The 19,434-nt window shown below is 41.9% G+C and overlaps 3 protein-coding genes across 3 annotated transcripts; all 3 read left to right on the forward strand.

Moving 5' to 3' along the window:
* Positions 1-644: 644 nt before the first annotated feature.
* LOC310989056 (homeobox protein Hox-C6a) lies at positions 645-2,126 on the forward strand. Its single transcript, XM_083975939.1, has 2 exons — positions 645-1,271; positions 1,699-2,126. The coding sequence occupies exons 1-2, from the start codon at positions 875-877 to the stop codon at positions 2,007-2,009; spliced, it is 708 nt and encodes a 235-aa protein (XP_083832065.1). The 5' UTR covers positions 645-874; the 3' UTR covers positions 2,010-2,126.
* Positions 2,127-3,903: 1,777 nt separating this feature from the next.
* hoxc5a (homeobox C5a) lies at positions 3,904-5,774 on the forward strand (the record flags this gene model as incomplete). Its single annotated transcript, XM_083975228.1, has 2 exons — positions 3,904-4,332; positions 5,566-5,774. The coding sequence occupies exons 1-2, from the start codon at positions 3,918-3,920 to the stop codon at positions 5,772-5,774; spliced, it is 624 nt and encodes a 207-aa protein (XP_083831354.1). The 5' UTR covers positions 3,904-3,917.
* A 9,880-nt stretch (positions 5,775-15,654) lies between these two features.
* hoxc4a (homeobox C4a) lies at positions 15,655-17,023 on the forward strand (the record flags this gene model as incomplete). The annotated part of the gene is made up of 2 exons (XM_083975940.1): positions 15,655-16,153; positions 16,662-17,023. Exons 1-2 carry the CDS (start codon positions 15,715-15,717, stop codon positions 17,021-17,023), a joined length of 801 nt encoding a protein of 266 aa, XP_083832066.1. The 5' UTR covers positions 15,655-15,714.
* Between the last annotated feature and the right edge of the window lie 2,411 nt (positions 17,024-19,434).

Consider the following 19,434-nt stretch of genomic DNA (forward strand, 5'->3'; position numbering starts at 1 on the left):
GCTGGAAACTCGTCGACAGACATGCTTGATATAAACAATAAATGGCAATTTTCATTTATAGTTTCATATAAGAGGCTGCGGGCGAGAGCATAGATTATTGTAGCATATATCTCTGCAGTGGGGTGGTGAAATGAAATTAAAAGTGAGTTTTGCACACAAACACACACATACACATACACATACACACACTCTCACACTCACACACACGCACATACACACTCATTCTTACATATTACAACTGCTCAGTATCACAGATAGAGGGTTTTGCATTGTGTTTCAGTAAATGTGTGTTAAACTTAATTCACCTTGTAGACACATTTGAACACGAGTGCCTGTGTGTTTCTATGCAAATTCTCCGGCTTCCCTTTTGAATGTGCTCACTGTGCTCACTGTGCTGAATGACACTGGCCACAGTTTGCGTCACGCTTCCTCTTTTAAACGCCACATCTCTTAAAGTCCAACATTTCTCACAGAGCCAAGCTGCACAGTGTGCCACTCCAACTCTACGCTGTGTTTATCGGCATTTAGCACTAATGTTCAAGCTCTGAGCTAAAAGCTACAGTTTCTCCTCAACTCCTGCCTCTCAATTGGTGGAGAATGGTCAGCTGACATTGTCATATTGTCTCTCACCGAGCCAAGCCTCGGCTATAACACTCGGGTTTGTGCGTCTTAACCGGAGATTGGAAATTAATAATATTGAATCCTCAAAGTAGCCCACGTCCAGTTAGAGAGGCAGAAAGTCGAGAAAAAAAAGAAGACCTTGGAGAAAGGTGTGGTTGGTTGACACAGACGGGAAGGAGATTTACTGAGAAGGAGGTTGAAAAGAGACCGATAAAGAAGTGGGGAGAGTTGGAGAGAGGGTTACAAGCAAGGTATGAATTCTTATTTCGCAAACCCGTCGCTCTCCTGCCATTTGTCGGGTGGTCAAGATGTTTTGCCTAACGTCCCCCTAAACTCCACCACCTATGACACAGTCAGACATTTTTCGTCGTACGGTGCCGCTGTGACCCAGAATCGGATATATACACCTTTCTACTCTCCTCAAGATAATGTGGTTTTTGGGTCTGGCAGGGCACAGTATGAATATGGATCAAACGTGTTTCTTCAAGACAAGGACGTGCTCCCCAGCTGCAGACAAACAAACATGGGACTCAATACACAAAGCCACATTGCTCAAGAGTACAGTTTGGATCAAGGAAGAGCAGGAGCGCAGGACCAGAAAACCAACATCCCGATCTACCCGTGGATGCAGCGAATGAACTCACACAGCGGTGAGTTTTACTACGACAAATAAATTAAGGAAATGGGCCAGTTTTACGATATGTCTTACCAAGAGAGTAAGTTACTTTTTATGACCCCATAAAACATTACTGTATCCCCTCGACTTGTAGATGGGCCCTTACATGTGCAAACAAACAGCTTTCATTTTAAGAATGATATAGTAGCCACAGTCATTAGCGAGAGGCAGACGGGATACATGAGGGTGACTTCTTTATTTTGGATTATAAAGCAAAGATGCCCTTTGAGATAAGGTTAATCTGCTATAGTTAAATATGTTTACTTTCTGTTTTGTGTTTAGATTTTCATCTCTGATTCTAATAATGAGGGTAAAAAAAAACTTCTGCTCAAGTCTTATCAGTCTCTAATGTGGTAAATATGAGGAATTAAACGGGTGATTGTACTTTGTGATCCCAGCAGGAGTGGGCTACGGGACAGACAGACGCAGAGGACGTCAAATATACTCTCGTTACCAAACACTTGAGCTGGAGAAGGAGTTTCATTTCAATCGCTACCTGACCAGGCGCAGACGCATCGAAATAGCAAATGCGCTTTGTTTAACAGAGCGGCAGATCAAAATCTGGTTTCAGAACCGACGCATGAAATGGAAGAAGGAGAGCAACCTGACCTCCACGGTGACTGGAAGTGAACAGACAGCAGGAGCCTCGCCAGAGGAGGATCGCAGTGGCGCAATTGAAGAAGGGAAGGATGAGGACAAGAAGACAGAATAGTTCAAAAGAAACGAAGGGAAAAAAACACCTGATGACCATGAAAACCCAACATAACTACCTAAAAAAAATCTATATGGACTTGAGAGCGACTTCACTGCATGATGGCTACCCCGCAGCTCTCCCACTTATATCTCATGTTAACCACAGGAGTGTTGAGCCTTAGAAATCCAAATTATTTCAGCCACAGTTTGGCCTCTGTGACATTTGGAGCGCTGAAGGTTTTTTATTTTTATTATTATTATTATTATTATTATTATTATTATTAATGCAATGTCACACTTGTATTGTGAAAATAAAAAGAAGTATTAATTTCTGTGTTATTTCCCATGCCAGTAAAAAAATCTGTGTATATACCCCCCCCCCCAACCCTCCTCCACCCAGTACACCCCATCCATCACTGTGAACTCTTTGATCACCTCACCAAATACAGTGTTGGTCAGACTTTAAGTCAGTATTGAACATGCACATTCCACGGAAGGAAAGAAGCAGGCGGACACTTGTATTTGATCACAGTATAATCCAGTACTTGAATCGTCCGCAGAAAAGTGTCCTGCATAAACCTGAAAGTTTCACGGACAGTCAACAATCCACTCACACACACACACACATACACACACACACACACACACACACACACACACAACTGAAATGCCTGTATATAATCCATGTTACAGTATATAATGTAAATCCTGTGAGGACTTCTGTGCATTTAGTCGCTTTGATAGACGCTGCATAACATAAAACTGCGCTTAGCCCCATGTTTTTGTTTTGATCATTTGCCTCAATAGGATTTCCTCGTGAGATAGATTTGTACACTAGTAATTCTTCACTTTTGTTCGGGAAGTTACAAATTCATGTTTTGTCATAATTGTGTATCATGGAATAAAATATTTGTAAAACTTTCACCATGGTTTTGTGTTTATTGGGCCACACGTCCAAACATAAGTCAGATGACGGAATAAAGCAAAGCTGCTTTAAAAACACGCAACACAAGTCAGGCCGTAGTTTGGTGTTACATTTTAATTCTGTCATGAAGCGGGTGGGGAACAAATGATATGATGGAGCGACTTTTAAAAACAAATTTTTGGCCTGTTAAATATTAAATATGGGACTTTATGATTGGCGCTATGGGAGCACGGGAATGAGCTATTGTTCATTAGCCCGTACAGTCACACACTATAATATTTCCGTACCTCTATTACTATAACCTCCATTCCAGCGACATTTAAGTTTCAAGTCAATGTGCGTAAATATAGTTTCACCAAGTTTGCACTTAGTGTTATTATTATTGTAAAATATTATTGTTGTCGTGATCATTATTATAATTTTTATTATAATTATCATGATTATTTTTATTATTAATATTATGTAGTGATAGTGGACTCTCAGTGTGTCAGGGGCAGGGTGCCGGTGGTCGGTCCGACCGTCCTGCCCCATACCAGACACCAGATGACGCTCTTGTCTTACTGTCCTGCCCTTTTTGCGCTAAAGATCTCTGCCTGGTCCTCAACAACCAACAGCTCAAAGTTTACCGGACACGTTTCTCCTATTCATCAATATCCCCATTGAGTATCAAAGCCAATTTATGACTGGCCAACATGTGCACGTGATCCCATACAAATACCCCATATTTGGGCAGCGCGCGTCGGATCAAGAATTAAAAAAACAGATACCAAAGCCTACTCCACCTATAAATCCTGGATTATTTTTTTAGGGCAGACAGCTCTGAATTTTCCAAAAGCGGCTACAAAGAAAAGCAATGATCAACAAAATCAGGGAAATAAGCGCAACATACATCCCGCAGCCCTCTCTAGTTTAAAAAGAAAGTATCGCTGGTAGTTGAAAATGAGCTCTTATGTTGACAGCTGCAATCTCAGGCAAACGAGCGAGACAACTTCTCCTAACACTATGTTTAGTTTCGATCTATCTGGGCGCAGGTCCAGCCGTTATGAGGATGTTAATGTGAACGGGATATTCACTTGTCCCGTCCCCACGACCTCTGTTGAACGGGAGGAGATGAAAACTAGCCTGCGTGGCAATACGGATACTCCTCTCCCGTCAGGACCACAGATAACCATGGTCTCCAGTAGCTCGTCCATGGACGCAAGCGGGCTGAGCTACGGCAGCAGCACGCTGCTGGGACGAGGAGCAGACAGGGACCCGGAGAGGAGCGCAAAATCCGGCGGCAACAAGAGCCAGGAGAGCGAAAGAAACGCGGAGAACACGCAATCGGTGAAACGAAACACAAATGTGAACCAGCGTCAGGACAGTGAGCAGCGACCACAGATTTATCCATGGATGACAAAACTGCACATGAGCCACGGTAAAGTTTGCCTATTTTCTGAAGTGCGACTAAGATGCTTTCCCTTATTCACTCTTAACGCTGCAACACTTCTTTTCGCCCGTTCCAGTTTCCCCCTTGAGTTTTATAGGCCAAACGCAGGAAATAATAAAAACTCGCGGTCATAAATTTTATGACAAAGGCATCCATTGCTCGTAAACCTGCTCTGTTACGGTGAAGAGGTGATCTGTGGGTGATTTATGGTGGTATAATTGGATAAGAGAACAAAACTGTGATAAAACTATGAAATAATATTACAAAATGCATCTCCAACTGTTAGTTTTTCTTGCCTTGCTTTGGTTATTAGTCTTAGTTGGACATGTTTGACATTATCAGACTGTGTGTGTGTGAGAGAGAGAGAAGCTTTAGCCTTAAATTGAACTCTGGGAAACACCAATGCCCTGACCCAATCATGAACTTTTCACCTCTAAAAGATTTGAATAGGGCTGCTCCTTCCCCATGCCTTCAAACCACTGGTTGACTATTTAGGCTGTAGATGGACATTGACCACATTTGCTGCAAAAAAAGAAGCTGCATTTGTTTTGTGCTTCTCCATATGCAAACATCCAGGAGCACACAGCAAGGGAGGGGTGTTAAAAATATGTAAGTCCCATAGCTCAGGCCTGTTGCTTTAGCACGCCTGCATGTTGCACGACCCTGTCTATAAATACAGAAAACATTATCTGGAAGACATCAGTTTCCATTTTCTAATCCCACTATTTTTGATTTTACACATCTGTTTTTCCTCCCACGATACCCTACCTCTTTGCAGCGGCATTAGGCCGAGGCCAGTGTTTACAGGGAGGCCAACACACACACATTAGTTATCTCCTTTTACATATTACAATGAGATAGCACTTCTTAAGTAATAGTCTTGTATATTTTTTTATGTTGTAATGTGAAAGGGTGTAGAGGGCCCTCCTCTAAACTGGGTATATTTTATTGGATCTAGTTAACCACCCTTATCAGCCTGACATAAATTTTTATTACACGAATCCACAGTACGTAATATCAGGTTTAATTAGGTTATATAAAGATATTTGATCTTTCAAATGAGGGTGGAAGAGGACGTAAATTAACAGATTTTTGCTTGTAATGCTTATTTTTATGGATAACCAAGCTTTTTTAAGGCAATAATTTGATAATAATCCCATTATTCTATTTATTTACGACTATAATGCTGCTGAAAGCTAACTTATTTTAATACTACTTCAGAATCGGAGGGTAAGCGGTCCAGGACCAGTTACACCCGCTACCAGACTCTGGAGCTGGAGAAAGAGTTTCACTTCAACCGGTACCTGAGCCGCCGCAGGCGCATAGAGATCGCCCACACCCTGTGTCTAAACGAGAGGCAGATCAAAATCTGGTTCCAGAACAGGCGAATGAAGTGGAAGAAGGACTCAAAGATCAAAGTGAAGGAGTAAAAAAGTGCTCCAGTGAACGGGGTGCATGCAGCACGTTTTCAGCCCCACTCTGCACAGTGCTGGAGTGCCGCCTGACCTCCGGATGAACTGCTAGGAGCAATGACATCATGACACCGCTCTGTGTGCTTCATCACCAATTATGTGTCACTTGCTGCAGTTTGGGACCTAATGTATTGAATATCACTCACTTTGATCAATCGGTTTACATTTCTAAATTAATTTGCTGCCCATGCGATGATAACCTCACTTTACTGCACGAAGGGGACAAGAGGTTGAGGGGAGCTGGGTCCTTCACGCTGCGAGGCTTTGGTCTGCAGTGCACCGAAGGCTGCACAACGCTACTAATATTTTTTGTTTTTAATTAGGATAAGAGTAATGGAGGATGGTTGACAGCATGCATAAGTCTCAACTCTATATCATCATCGTTAAGATCATCGAATCAAATAAAAGACAAATAATAATAATAATTCTGACTGCTTTGGAAATAACAATGATTCTGATCTGTCCTGTAAGCAACAGTTTCCCATCATGAAAAAAACAAACACAATTTTTCCCTTTTTTCTTTCTGAACTGACTCTCTAACATGTTGCAGTACAAAGTTAGGCAGTGGTTGGATGTGTGATTTGTCTGTTAGTGAGTGGCTCCCCCCATGTTGTCTGTCATATCCTTGTGAATCTAAATCTTTCTGTATAATTCAGCGACTGTGTGTGATGATATTTGTGATGTGCAATGAAGCCATTTCTCCTCTCCTTTGTAAACTCCAGGTGCCTGGTTTACACAAGGCCTAGAATAACTGATAGATGGCTCATGTATTGATTGTAACCAATAAAGTCTCAGAATTAAAAGTGGGAACATTTTCCTATTTGCACATTTCTATTTTTTTTTTCCTCTAATGATATTGGAGCTCAATGGTAAAGTTACGTTACTGACGTGTATTTAAATCAATTTGTACTACAAGTCCACTGAATTAAAGAGTTTACACATGTTACATTTTCAAGTAGAACATTTTTTGTTTTATCCCACTAATCACGTTTTCTTTCTCTCTGACTCGGGAACCCACCGATTTTCACTGCCTGACAAACGCGCTCTGAAGTTTAAGGCCCCCCATAAAACTTTATTGCCCCCTTTTCCACCACAGACAGACTCCGTTTCCTGTTTTTTCAGGGAAGGAAGAGACACGCTGGCCTGTGATAACACTCGCCCACGACACAACATGGATGCAAAACTTTGGTTTCCTGTGGCCGCAGACTCACGCGCCACCATTGCAGAGGCCATATGGCTACTTTATGGTGTCGCCCTGCTCTTTAATCCTGGCATCATTACAGTGTAGTTAAAACAACACTATCTGCTAATATAAAGGACATTAAACCAGTGCCAGTTGCTGGGTGTCTGCATTCAGCTGCAGCTGTGGTAGAAGTAGCAGAACATGCCGCAGTATAGCCCAGGGTTATGAGGTAATTTCTCTCTAGCCTACTATACTTGAAGAAAATAAAAATCAACTCACCTCTCAAACTAATAGCTTCCTATTCAACTTCCTTGACGGTTATGAGAACCGGTCAGCGCAGCGTCCACTTTCTCTGCGCTCAGTAAGGCCTAACCTATACGTGGACAATGTATTGAATCCCTTTTTCTATGTCTTTCTTTTAGGGTATTTTAAAGTTTACAAGGTTACATATGCCAATTGCCCCAAGCAGGGCCTGTGAATGGTGCATAGGAAGCACGTGGTGTCATTTAAGTGGGTTTTATGGCCTGGAAGAGCTGACAAACCTTCGATATATACACATCATATATAATCTTAACTGTCCGGAATCGCAGCTGCTGGCTTCCCCTTATCTGAGGAAGAAAGGGCTTTGTGGCAGTGAGGATGCAGTACCTTTCTCCGGACTGTGTAGTCGAGTGGTGCGGAGGACTGAGGAGCTGCTGCAGTAAGTTGCTTTTTTACTTTGCCCACAGGCCTGAGACTGGGCTGTTATTATAACATCAAAATGTATTGTAATATATTGTATATTCAGGACACTTTGAACGCATGGTTAAACAAGTAATCGCCTTGAGATTTGACCGTATTAATTGATAGATAATGCGCATTAAAATAGAATGATAGCACAATTATATAAATGCACATTAAAAAAAATAATTTGTAAAATATCAAGTTTGGCAGATATTTGGTGCTGCAGGGACGATCCGTAAATGTCGCTCATGGTTACAGTGATGCTACGAGGATTTCCTTTTTCTTAAGCAGCATCAAGTTTATATATTTGTATCAAAATGTAAAAATTTAATCTTAAAAAGAAAAAAAACTACATGTTTTAGTGTGTCACAGTAGATCAGTCATACAGTGGCAGTCAACAGTTTGCTGTGCATCCTGTTGGAGGGAGGAAAGAAAAACATTTTGTGACGTTGGAAAAATAATAAGTCAGCCAGAGCTATCAAAAACCATCCAGCTTCACCACCCACCCCACCCTCTCTCTCTACCTGTTTGTAAAATAGGTGCAATACTATGTGTGTGGATGAAAAAATGTGTTGTGTATTTTTGTGAGATTAAAATATTGTATTACAGGTTAAAATATTGTGTAGCTGCATGTCCGGGCTGGGAAATACAAGCAGCCCTGATTAAAAAACGCCTCATCTCATTGTTCCACCGCCACGCGAGGATAGAGAGCGCGCTCACGAGCTCCTGTTGTTTTTAGGGTCATGTCTGGGCCAAGGCACAGGTTTGATTCAAAGGCACTTTGCAGCTTAACTGTGGTATCGCCCAGACTCAGCTACTGTAATAAACACGGTCTGGGCGCATGGCTGCTCTGCATTATGCATATTTTACAAAAAAGGAAAAGAAAAGAAAAAAAACACACACACCTACCTTTCTCCCACGAGAGATTAGTTGTGTTTTGTTGTGTGTGTTTGTTCACTGCGTTAGCTGTCCCCTGTGTGGCCGTTTTTACTACAGATATTACTGCATTGATCAGCTGGAGACTGATGAGGCGCTGGGTTCTTATAAGCTCGATGATTTTCTGTTGCTGTATTGGACGCATCATTTAATTGCCCATACGTCTCAGAAAACAGTTCAGCCCAGAAATAAGATTCACTTCTTAGTCACTGTGTGGATTTGCAAATGGCAAATTTGATTTCTGACTCGTGTTTGGTTTGGAGTTTAGCTCACACGCTGGTCCTCACGTAGGAATCTCACTAAATGGCACAAACCAAACTGAAATGTTTTTTTGATTCAACTCTGGTCCCCGTGAGAACCTCCCAGGCTGCAGCTTCAGGGCACAGCTGCACTGCAGGGCTGGGCACTAACTGCATCAGCTCACCTCTGTGTGCCACTTGTTTGTATGTGTGTGTGTGTTTGTGTGTTTGTGTGTTTGTGTGCGTGAGTGTAACATTTTGTCAGCATTACGCTGTTGCCTGTGGCCTGCAGCTTTGCTTTCAGGTGTGCAGGATGATCAATTATACACTTCCAATAGGGGGCACTGTGTAACACGCCTCTGCGTGGGTGACAAACTGTGGGGCAATGTGTTCAATGCATGGCACAGTGTTGCTCTTTTTTCCCTAGGATTTTATTGTAGCCTATTTTCACCTCATTTCCGAGCTGCTGTATACTCATGGTAACTGTTGCCAGGTGGAAGGAAATAATCACCACAGACTCAAAAACCAAATAACACCATCCAAAGTAGAGAGATTTATTTTCCTCCAGAAAACAGATGTAAAGTATTTTCTCCTCTTCCATAAATTACACTCAGATTTATTCTGATATATTCATAGAGGTCGTTGAAGCAATATTGTAATCGAAATGATTTTATTCCCACGACTCCTTGGGATACAGTTTGAATTAAAGATGCTGTTGAATGTCACTAAAATTCAAACATTGCGACTCAAACCAGTCTCGGGTTGCTACAGTAAAAGTGAAACAGTCTAAACATCCGCTTTCACTGCCATGTTCTGGGCTCTTGTATCCCTTTCTCTGACCTGTGGAGCTGACACCGTCATCATTCAATCCGCAGAGGTCATTTCCGGGTTAGCACAGACTTCCCTTTGTCTGAGCCCAAATAAGAAGCATTAAGTGCCATTACGTCGTTATTGGATACAGATACACATAGAATTTATGTACAGTGTTTGAAGAGAAAATCGTGATTTTTTTTATTTTTTAAATGGACTATTTGCCATAATTCAGTCGGAGCGGAGAAGTCCAGGGATTTCTATTCATAGAGCATTTGCCCAAGGAAATAACCAAAATGCTTGTAAATTTAGTTTTACTGTCTGAAAATGACCCGTCCTAAATATCTGTCCTCGGTCTCAGTCAGAGCTTTTCTAGGGCAGCCTCCCTTCACCGGGGCTAGTGGACAGCCGAGGAGATCAGAGGCGGAGGGACACACTTCAGGATCGTCATAACGAAACATATAAAAACAGTTGGAAAGCCAAGAAATTAACCACAGTAAACTTGACAAAAATAGTTTTGAGAGGGCCTGTAATAGATATCAATGTCCATTCGATTTATATATAATAATAATAATAATAATAATAATAATAATAATAATAATAATAATAATAATAATAATAATAATAATAATGTATATCACATGTTGCCCATATTCATTTTTTTTAATTCGTTGTGTTTATTTGTTTTGTTTTTTTATGATATGTGACATTTTTTAATGGAGCAAAAAAGACAAAATAACATAATTTCAACGCGAAATAAATCATGATCTGATTGTGAATCAAGATTCATCCAGTTAATTTTGCGGATAATTTATTGATTTAAATTTCCCAGTTCTTAGAGCAAAACATGAAATAATAATAATAAAAAAGAACAAGAATAAAAGAAAGAAAGAAATTTATAAGTCTGGAGTTTTTGTTGTTGTTGTTTTTTTCTTTTTTTAACTTTTGGACCACTCTTGATCTAATTTTCGTTTCTTCTCTCTATTTTTCAGACAGCTCACCGGGTCACCGTGAGTGGGAGCGTGGATTTCTCAGTAAGTGTTGTCCACCTGGCTTCAGTCAGGAGATAGGAGTCTACATGGTGGAGCTTGTTATTTGGCTTTAGGCAAACAGCTGGTCCCACTGACATCACCAACAATGATGCCTGCACTCTTAAAGAATTTGTTAAGGTTGTTTCTGGAGTTTCTGTAAGAACAGTCATTAACAACCGGTGCTCTCACTACAGTTTTATTTTATTCCAACTGAAGATGCTCCAGCACTGTCACTGTCTTTCTGCGGTCTTCCTGGGTCTAGTTAACTGTCAGACAAGTTGCACTCTTGTTGCTCAGGTGGACTGGATTTAACACTGCACTATGACTCTAATGAACCACAACACTGTTATAATGAACTGCAAAACCAACCAATGGTTTCTGTGGGGCAGCTAGTAGCTAAAACCAGCTCTGCTCCCCTGGCTGCTGCTTTTAGAGGGTATTCATATCCAACTAGTCTCCAGTCTGTCTGCACTTCATTAAAACTTTTTTATTCTAACTGGACCATCCAGCCTAACGTTATTACACCTGGGGAGAGTAAACGTGTAAAGGCTATTAGGTTAAGGGTTTGATTAAAAGCGCATCGTAACCATTTTCATCAGGGAGCGGGATTATTGCTGCACTGTCTGCATCCAGGTCAGGTGCTGCTGCTGAGCCACCAAATTAAAAACAGCCATGCATGGACACAGCGAGCGCCTCCACATAGTTTCGCACAGATTTATTTTGTTTACATATGTACATGTGTGAACACGCTTGTACCGCTGTGTATTTGCAGGGGAAGGGGAAAGCTGACCAATTTCTCAAATGAACAAATGAAACATCAAATTAGTCCGCCTGAGGGCCTCATTTTTTGTACTCCTACATTATAACTAGTTATTGAACTAGGTGCACGATCTGAAAGCCATTTGTGGGGAGAAAGAATTCATTCATGCTGTCTCTCCATCAATAATCCTTGGCAGTGAACTATTGGAACCAGTCAAACGCGAGGGGTGAAACTCGGGTCAGGCTGTCTAACTAATATTAAAATGCGCCCGCCAGAGCGCACGGAGCGAGAGGGAGTATGCGGTGTGCGTGCAGCTCTTTTCACACTGGCTGGGTGCACATATAAATATAAATATCGTGTATTGAGATGAGAATATGACAAAGCCGAATGAACGTGAGCTGGGTTGTTTTCACTTTTCAGTGTTTCCCCCCTTTCCCTCGTCGTCACTGTATTTCGTGTTGGTTTAGGAGGCTTTGTTCTCCAATAAAGAAAATCTATGCAGCTGATACCCAGAGTGCACCAGGAGAAATATGTGGATTGAGATGTTTTTTGACAGAGTTTGAAGTCCCCCCCTGTGCATTTCCACTGTAATCAATTCCATTGATTCACAATCTGAGCATGTTTGCTGTTTTTAATAACCCCCGGAACAGGTCACATGTCTGATATTGCATTTTTCATCCGAGGCTTTTCTCATTAGCTTCCAGAGTGGCAGGAAGAAAGGTTACCGAGCGGTCAGTATGGTAATAGCAAGCAGAAGAAATGGTTGGGAACAATAGAAACTTATTTTTCATCAGTGCTGTCACGCCGTCCCTTTGTATCCGCCGTGTTTGTGACCGAATATTCATATAGGAGCTACCTCAAAGGCAGAGGTTGAATGTTGAGAAAAGAGACCCTCTTGTCCTCTGCACACGACGTTTTGTGTGTGTGTGTGTGTGTGTGTGTGTGTGTGTGTGTGTGTGTGTGTGTGTGTGTGTGTGTGTGTGTGTGTGTGTGTGTGTGTGTGTAGGCATAGGCTACTTGTGTATGCAAGGATTTTTCTATCAGGGGAAGAGATGTTAAAAGAAGACGCTATTTTCACTCATTTGTAAACGTGTTAAGGACAGAGTAGAAGTGATGTGTGTTTGAGTTTCTCTGACGAACAGCATCCGCTTTAGCACACGTTTTGCGCAATATTTCCTCTCTATTGCAGCCTAAATATTTTTTTTTCTGTAATTGTTTTGACACTATACTGAAATGCATGCCCGTCCAGATGCAGGCACGATGACGTGCTCGCACAGAGAGATCATCTTTGCCGTTTCTAACCTCAAAAAACATTAGTTGTCTATATGTACCCTGTAGAACCGAATTTGTGTCACATGCAAACAATCGCAAATACGTCTCTACAGGAATACATGGGCAACTGAAATACCACGCCAGCCAATGGATGCTCCTGCTCTTCTGCACGTCTTCTTTCTTTTTTCTGGCCTTTCTTTTTTCCCCTGCTATTGCACACAGCAGCATCACTGATATGCTCCTACAGCCTACACCCAGACACTAGCAATGCAATAACATTGTCACAAATTGTATTCATAGTCCAGACAGCCATAGATTGAGTCGCTAGGCCACAGAGAGTAAACCCATGTGTGCAGTCTGCGGCTTCTACTGTGTCAGACCCTGTAAAACACGTTAGGAACCAGGGGTCGTTTAAAAGTGACTGATTTACGGCTTTTATTGCTCTATAAAACGCCTCTAACATCCTCGCTAGAGGTAATAGAAATGTCGTGCGCATTCTGCACAAACAGAACAGCCAGAAATATGTCACTTCACGTCGTTTTTTAACCATATTATGTAATTATCGCTGTGGAAATAGATACACCCGTTTACAATGTAGCAATGTGGTGCCGTTTGCTCTTTGTCATTATCATCATTAGTATCATTATTATTCCTACTTTTCCATGGCTGCTGATGAGCGCACAGATGAAGACATATGTGAAAGAAAACAAAGTGTGTGGATGTTCTGTAGGAGGCAGCTGAGCTGTTAGGGAGTGAACCTCTCTGCCTGTGTGACCACAGCTGACCCCGAGATAAGAATGAGGAGCCTACAGCTCATGACAAGTTTATACAACCAGGCAGTATCAGTTTACAATATCACAGCATACCTCCAGTAATGGGGCTGATGGTCAGTGCCTTAGCCAAGATTAGCATGCAATATGGCTGCTGGACTGGATTTTTAACATTTTTCTTTTCCTTTCTTTCCCCCTTTTTCAATAAGTGGGACATAGCTGTGGCTCATGCAGGATCATGCAAATATGATTGTTTTTTTTTTTTTTTTTTTTTTTACAAATGTGTTAGATACTTGAGGTTCTTCCTCTCAACATTTTCTTTCCTTATATTTGATATGAATTGTGGCTACGGCTTTGAAGAACTCCTCTTTCATCTGCTGGTCACAAAGCAGCCACAGTCCACACACAGATTTACTTCACTGACAGATTCTTCTATTTTTGTTTGGGCTGAAACAAACACACCACATCTTGCAAGTAACAGAAAATGACTGGTGAAGGAGGATGGGGAGAACACAGCTGGGAGCAGTTTTCTTTTTTGTTGTTGTTGTCAGAAAACACTTTAGTCGTGTTAAAGAATTTAACCACTGGTTTGATTTAGTTACTGTCTAACAATGCTGAGGACATCTGTAAGCAGGGACTGCACTGGAGGACTGTTGAGCTTCTAGATGTGTGAGTGCATTGCTGCAACAACTACATTTAGCCCTAACTTCACTGTGGCACAGTACTAGTCGACTGCACTAAAGCCAGCGCATTCTGATGTTTAGCTGCTCTCAGGTCTGTCACTCCATGCTGGTGCTGCTCTTCACAGTTGTCAGATTAGTGACACCAAAGTGGTACTGTTCTGCAGCTGGCTGGCGTTACTGGATGTCACATTGGTGGCATGGTGTTAGTCTGGTCTGTTGGCTGTTCCCTGGTTGTTGAGTCTGTGACATCAGTTGTAGTGTTTTACCACATGGCATTTCTCTGCTGCTTTTAAACTGTTTTGTATTGCATCACAATATTCACAGTGTTATTGAGCTGTACTTGTGGACGGCTTTAGTTGTGTATTTGTGTATAGAATCAGAAGTTGTCATTAATAAACACACATGTTGCTTATTAACTTTTTGTAGGCTACTCCTATACTTTTGTACCATAGATTACGACCACCAAACTCTTATCATTGTATTTTGATCATTCTCTTTATCATCTGTATGTTATTAAACAGCATCTCACTCCTTTAGATGCAGCAGTTTTATTTTTATTTTCAAAGCTGTGACATTCAAAACCACTTTATAAAGCATATGCGTATCAGATGAGGGACCCATACGGAAATAATTTACAGTCATCCTTAGAGATAGTCAATTAAAATGTGAAGGCCCTGTTGTTGAGAGAAGAGACTGGGACCAGCAGACAAATGTCTCATCATTGAATGAAGGCTGTTGTTTAGGCAGCCTGACTCTTGCTGTCCACCTTTCTCCAGCATTATAAATTATCAGGCCTATTTTCAGAAATTAACCACACCTCCAGAGCATCTCAGCAGCCCAGTCCTCTCTGACATTTAGAGTCACAACCAACCTGTTAAATGTTGCTGCTCAAGAGCTTTTTGAGAATATCATCTCACACAGAAGTGATGCAGCTCCGATTCTTTAAGCGTATTAATGGAGCATAATCTGTGTCACAGCTGAAGTGCTGTTAGTAAAGTCTGTGCCTTCATTAATTAGCAGATAACCTTTATATAAGGCGTGCAGGCGAACAAAATGATGGCTTTGCTATTGTTGTGCCTTATCCTTGGCGAATCACCTATTGTCCCTTTGAATAATTGAGACCAGCAGATTTTGCCTGTTTTATTTTTTCCTTGGTCAGCAACTAGCTACTAGTTTTGTCCCCAAGATCAATTGCCTTGGTAACACAACCAGAGAGAGAGAGGAAGAGAGAAGTGGGGGGGAGGAAGGATGAGAGAGAATGAGAGAGAGAGAGAGAGAAAGAGAGAGAGAGAGAGAGATTTGTGCCCACAATGGCGACTGTAGGTATGCTAAATACCTCTGGTTCCTTATCCGGGAACTACCTCTTACTCTGCTATTGGGCCATTGGGTCACGTGGTAAAAGTAACTTTACAGGGCTGCTCGCAAGTAGGAGGGCTTTATGGAGCAGAAAAACGACAAAGCTAGAAAAATTATTTTCCACTCCAGAAATTAATGATCATGAGCTCGTATTTGATGGAGTCTAACTACATTGATCCGAAATTTCCTCCATGCGAGGAATATTCGCAAAATAACTACATCCCTGAGCATAGTCCAGAATATTACAGCCGCGCAAGGGAGTCTGGCTACCAGCATCACCACCAGGAGTTATATCCTCCGCGGGCGAGCTACCAAGAGCGCCAGTATAACTGTGCAAGCATCCCCGAACCTGACACGCCAAGGGGACATGGAATACCCCATTCTGCGGCGCACCTGCTGACAGGGAAAGGGCAGCCTGCTTCATGTGAAACCCCACAGTTGTCTATGTCCCCCGCCACCCCACCGGCCGCAACGTCCGCCTGCAACCAAGCTACCCCGGAGCATCCAAACAGCACAGCCTCCTCCAAGCAGCCCGTGGTGTACCCATGGATGAAGAAAATTCACGTCAGCACTGGTAGGCAACTTGTGTGTTTATGTTCCCTGCTCTCTCCGTGCTCCTCTCTCCCCTTCCCTCCCTTTATCAGTCCCTCTGACTCCCATCTCGTTGCCAGCCCCTGTTTCGATAGCAGGGAAGCCTTTGAAATGGCACAATTGAGGCGGATTTACGACTCGGCATTGGTAATTACACCCACCATAAATTTTATAGCCGAGGTATACTCAGGGCAGCCGTATCACCATGTGGCTTCTGCTGTTATGTATTGCGCGATAGAGAAAGGGGGAGAAATGAATAAGAAAAAAAATTGAGCTTTGTAATCTTGCATTAATAATTTAGTTCATAGTTGGATGTGAGTGTCCTCTCATTACGCTGAGAAGTTCTTAACTTCCCATTTAAATTTCTCAAACAGCTAAACATTCATATCCAATAAATCTTTCTCGCCATATCTCAGTTGAGGCCATTCTTGTTTACCCCTCCTTTCCTCCCTTCTCTGTCTCCCTTTCTCTCCACTTCTCCCTTTTTCCAGTGAACCCGGGTTACAATGGGACGGAGCCCAAGCGGTCTAGGACAGCATACACCCGGCAGCAAGTCTTAGAATTGGAGAAGGAATTCCACTATAACCGATATTTAACTCGGCGGAGGCGCATCGAGATCGCCCACACCCTGGTTCTCTCCGAGCGACAGATTAAAATCTGGTTTCAAAACCGCAGGATGAAATGGAAAAAGGATCACAGGCTCCCGAACACCAAAGTGAGATCTTCCTCCTCCTCCTCCGGGTCCAACACAAGCTCAGCAGCCGGCGCTGTTGCCGCTGCCTCGGCCACTAACACTGGGGCCCCCGACGAACTCACCGGAGCACAGCATGGCGAGGATATTACCAGGTTATAAAACCAGCAACCACGGTTGTGGCTAGAAAAAAGAACTGATTATTTATAGAACAATTATATATTTTGTTTTCGTAGCTATCTTGTGCGGTTTCCTTTAAGTCCAAAGTTATATAAAATGCATGTTATATAGCATGGATTACTGCGAATACCGATTAATTATTTTTACGTGACACAGGGTTTAATTTATTTGAAGCTCAATTAAAATGATGTTTTTTATTAAAATGTTTTGAATGAAGGAAAAAAAAAGTAGAAAAAATATACATTTTATCAAAATGTTATTGTGGGCCATTCTTTTGCCCTGCTGCCCAAGGTGAAATGCACAATCTATTTATTTCAAGCAACACTGGAAGAAAATCAATATAATAATAGTTATTTTTGGTATAAAAAGCTGGAACACACCATTGATCTTGAACTTGTATGTTTAGGATAATAACAATGTGTGAATTACCTCGTGTATTTCAAAAACAGGATTTTGATTTACAATTTAGTTTTGTGGTGTTGATGTTGTGTTTAGACCGTTGAAAAGCAGATTATTGTGAAATGCAATAAACGGAGTTTAGTGTTCCTGTGCTAATCATATTGGTCAATAAAACAGTGAGTGTCTACTAGTTTTATATACGTTTGGTCGAAGTTCATTTTTAGGCAAGATGAGGTCTAACTATGGTTTTGGCTGTTTGGAGGACTCTACTGAAAAGTGTACAGACGTGTGGATATTTGAACATTTCATGAAGGAAACGAGAATCACTGTGTTTTCAAACTGTTTATCAAACCTGCAGCTGATTTTTTGCGTCTTTGAAGTAGCAATGTGTACAGACAGTGTGTATGTGTGCGTGTATGTGTGCGTGTGTGTTTTAAAGCTTCACTCATAATGGACTGAAGTTATTTCTAAAATCTGAAAATGACATAGTTTGCGCTGTGCATTATGTGCAACCTCATCAGTCTGAAGGGCATTCAATTAACGCTAAAGACAAGCCACTGAGGCCCTCCACTCCTCTCCACACTGCACTGCCTCTGCCACAGCCACGACTGAAGCTCCCTGCTTCCTTCGTTCTCACTTGAACACAAAGCTGCATGCGATTCCTTTAGAGGACATTTGCAATGTGTTAGAGATGATAGATTGTTGTGAAAATATTCTTATTCATTTTGTAACCTATAGTTGCCCTGCTTTTTCTATAATCCACTGCGCCATGCGACTGAGTTTTCAAATGTAAAGAAAAAAAATTACAAATAAAAATAAAACAAAGAATAAAGTCGTTAATTGCAGATAGATTGAATATAATGCGTCATGTGGTTTTGGTTAAATAACAGTGCGGATGGTGATGGAGTAAAGCAGCTGACCTTTGTTATCAGTGCCTGTCTATAAGAAGCAATGCTGATGTTTTCCTCTGTGCTGCTCACACACTTGGCTTTTGCTTGTATAAACACTTTTGTCACATTTACATGCGGTCTCTCCCCAGTGGGCAGTTTGCCTCCAGAGTGTGCAGCAGCAGCAGCAGTAGCAGCAGCTCGCGAGAATAGCCTGCAAAAAAAAGAAAAAGAAAAAAAAAACACTAGTATTTCAAAAAACGGCGCTAAACGCATCCTCTGCCACGTCATCTGGCAGGAGGACCAACACACCACAGGACTATTCACGACTGTAGAACAGCGGTTTGACCAAATATTACCCAAACTGCAGCTCTGGAGTCTAAAAATGTACTCTCTTTCGCATTTGCATTCATTAAAAAAAATCTGGACAGTCTTTTTCAGAATGATTTCAGTTTAAAACATGACTCAAAGCCAAAGACGCGCAAGAATTTGATAGATTATTGAAATTGTGACATGAATAGGCCTTATAAAATGCCTTGCGTTGTGGGGGGCAAAGGAGCACAAAGGGAAGAGGTATTCTCCATCATCAATCTTTCACTACACAGCTTTGTGTTACGCTCTGGAAAACAACTCCAACAGCCAGTTTTGATCCCAACAAATATCATGTACCAGGCCGCCTCCCTTTGCCCATCACTCCCCAAGTGTGGGAGCTAAACTGGACTTTTAAAACGAACCGTTTTAACTGGACCATTGCAGATACCGTCTGCTGTTTTTTTTGGACGTGGCTTTGGAAAAGGACTAGAATGGGCGTTGAGACGTGTCGCTGAAAAATGAATCCAGAAGCCTTTATGTTGCTGGACAGATTAGAGAAATTAATGTGCTCGCCACAGTCGCAGCATCCCTCCAGTCCCTTTCTCGGCCCTGTCGCCTCCATGTCGCGAGGCTGAAAAGGTACTTTATTGAAGTTTGGGGGCGAAGTGGGAGAAGGCCGAGTTCACCTCGGGGACACATTTTCTGTCCCATTAGGCTCATTTCAGTCTGGATGGCCGACCTCTCCAACCCTGTGACCTGACTCACGCTCTATACGTGTACCTTCTGTGTGCGCCC

This window comes from Trachurus trachurus (assembly GCF_905171665.1).
Source record: "Trachurus trachurus genome assembly, chromosome: 7".
NCBI classification, from domain to species: Eukaryota; Metazoa; Chordata; class Actinopteri; order Carangiformes; family Carangidae; genus Trachurus; species Trachurus trachurus.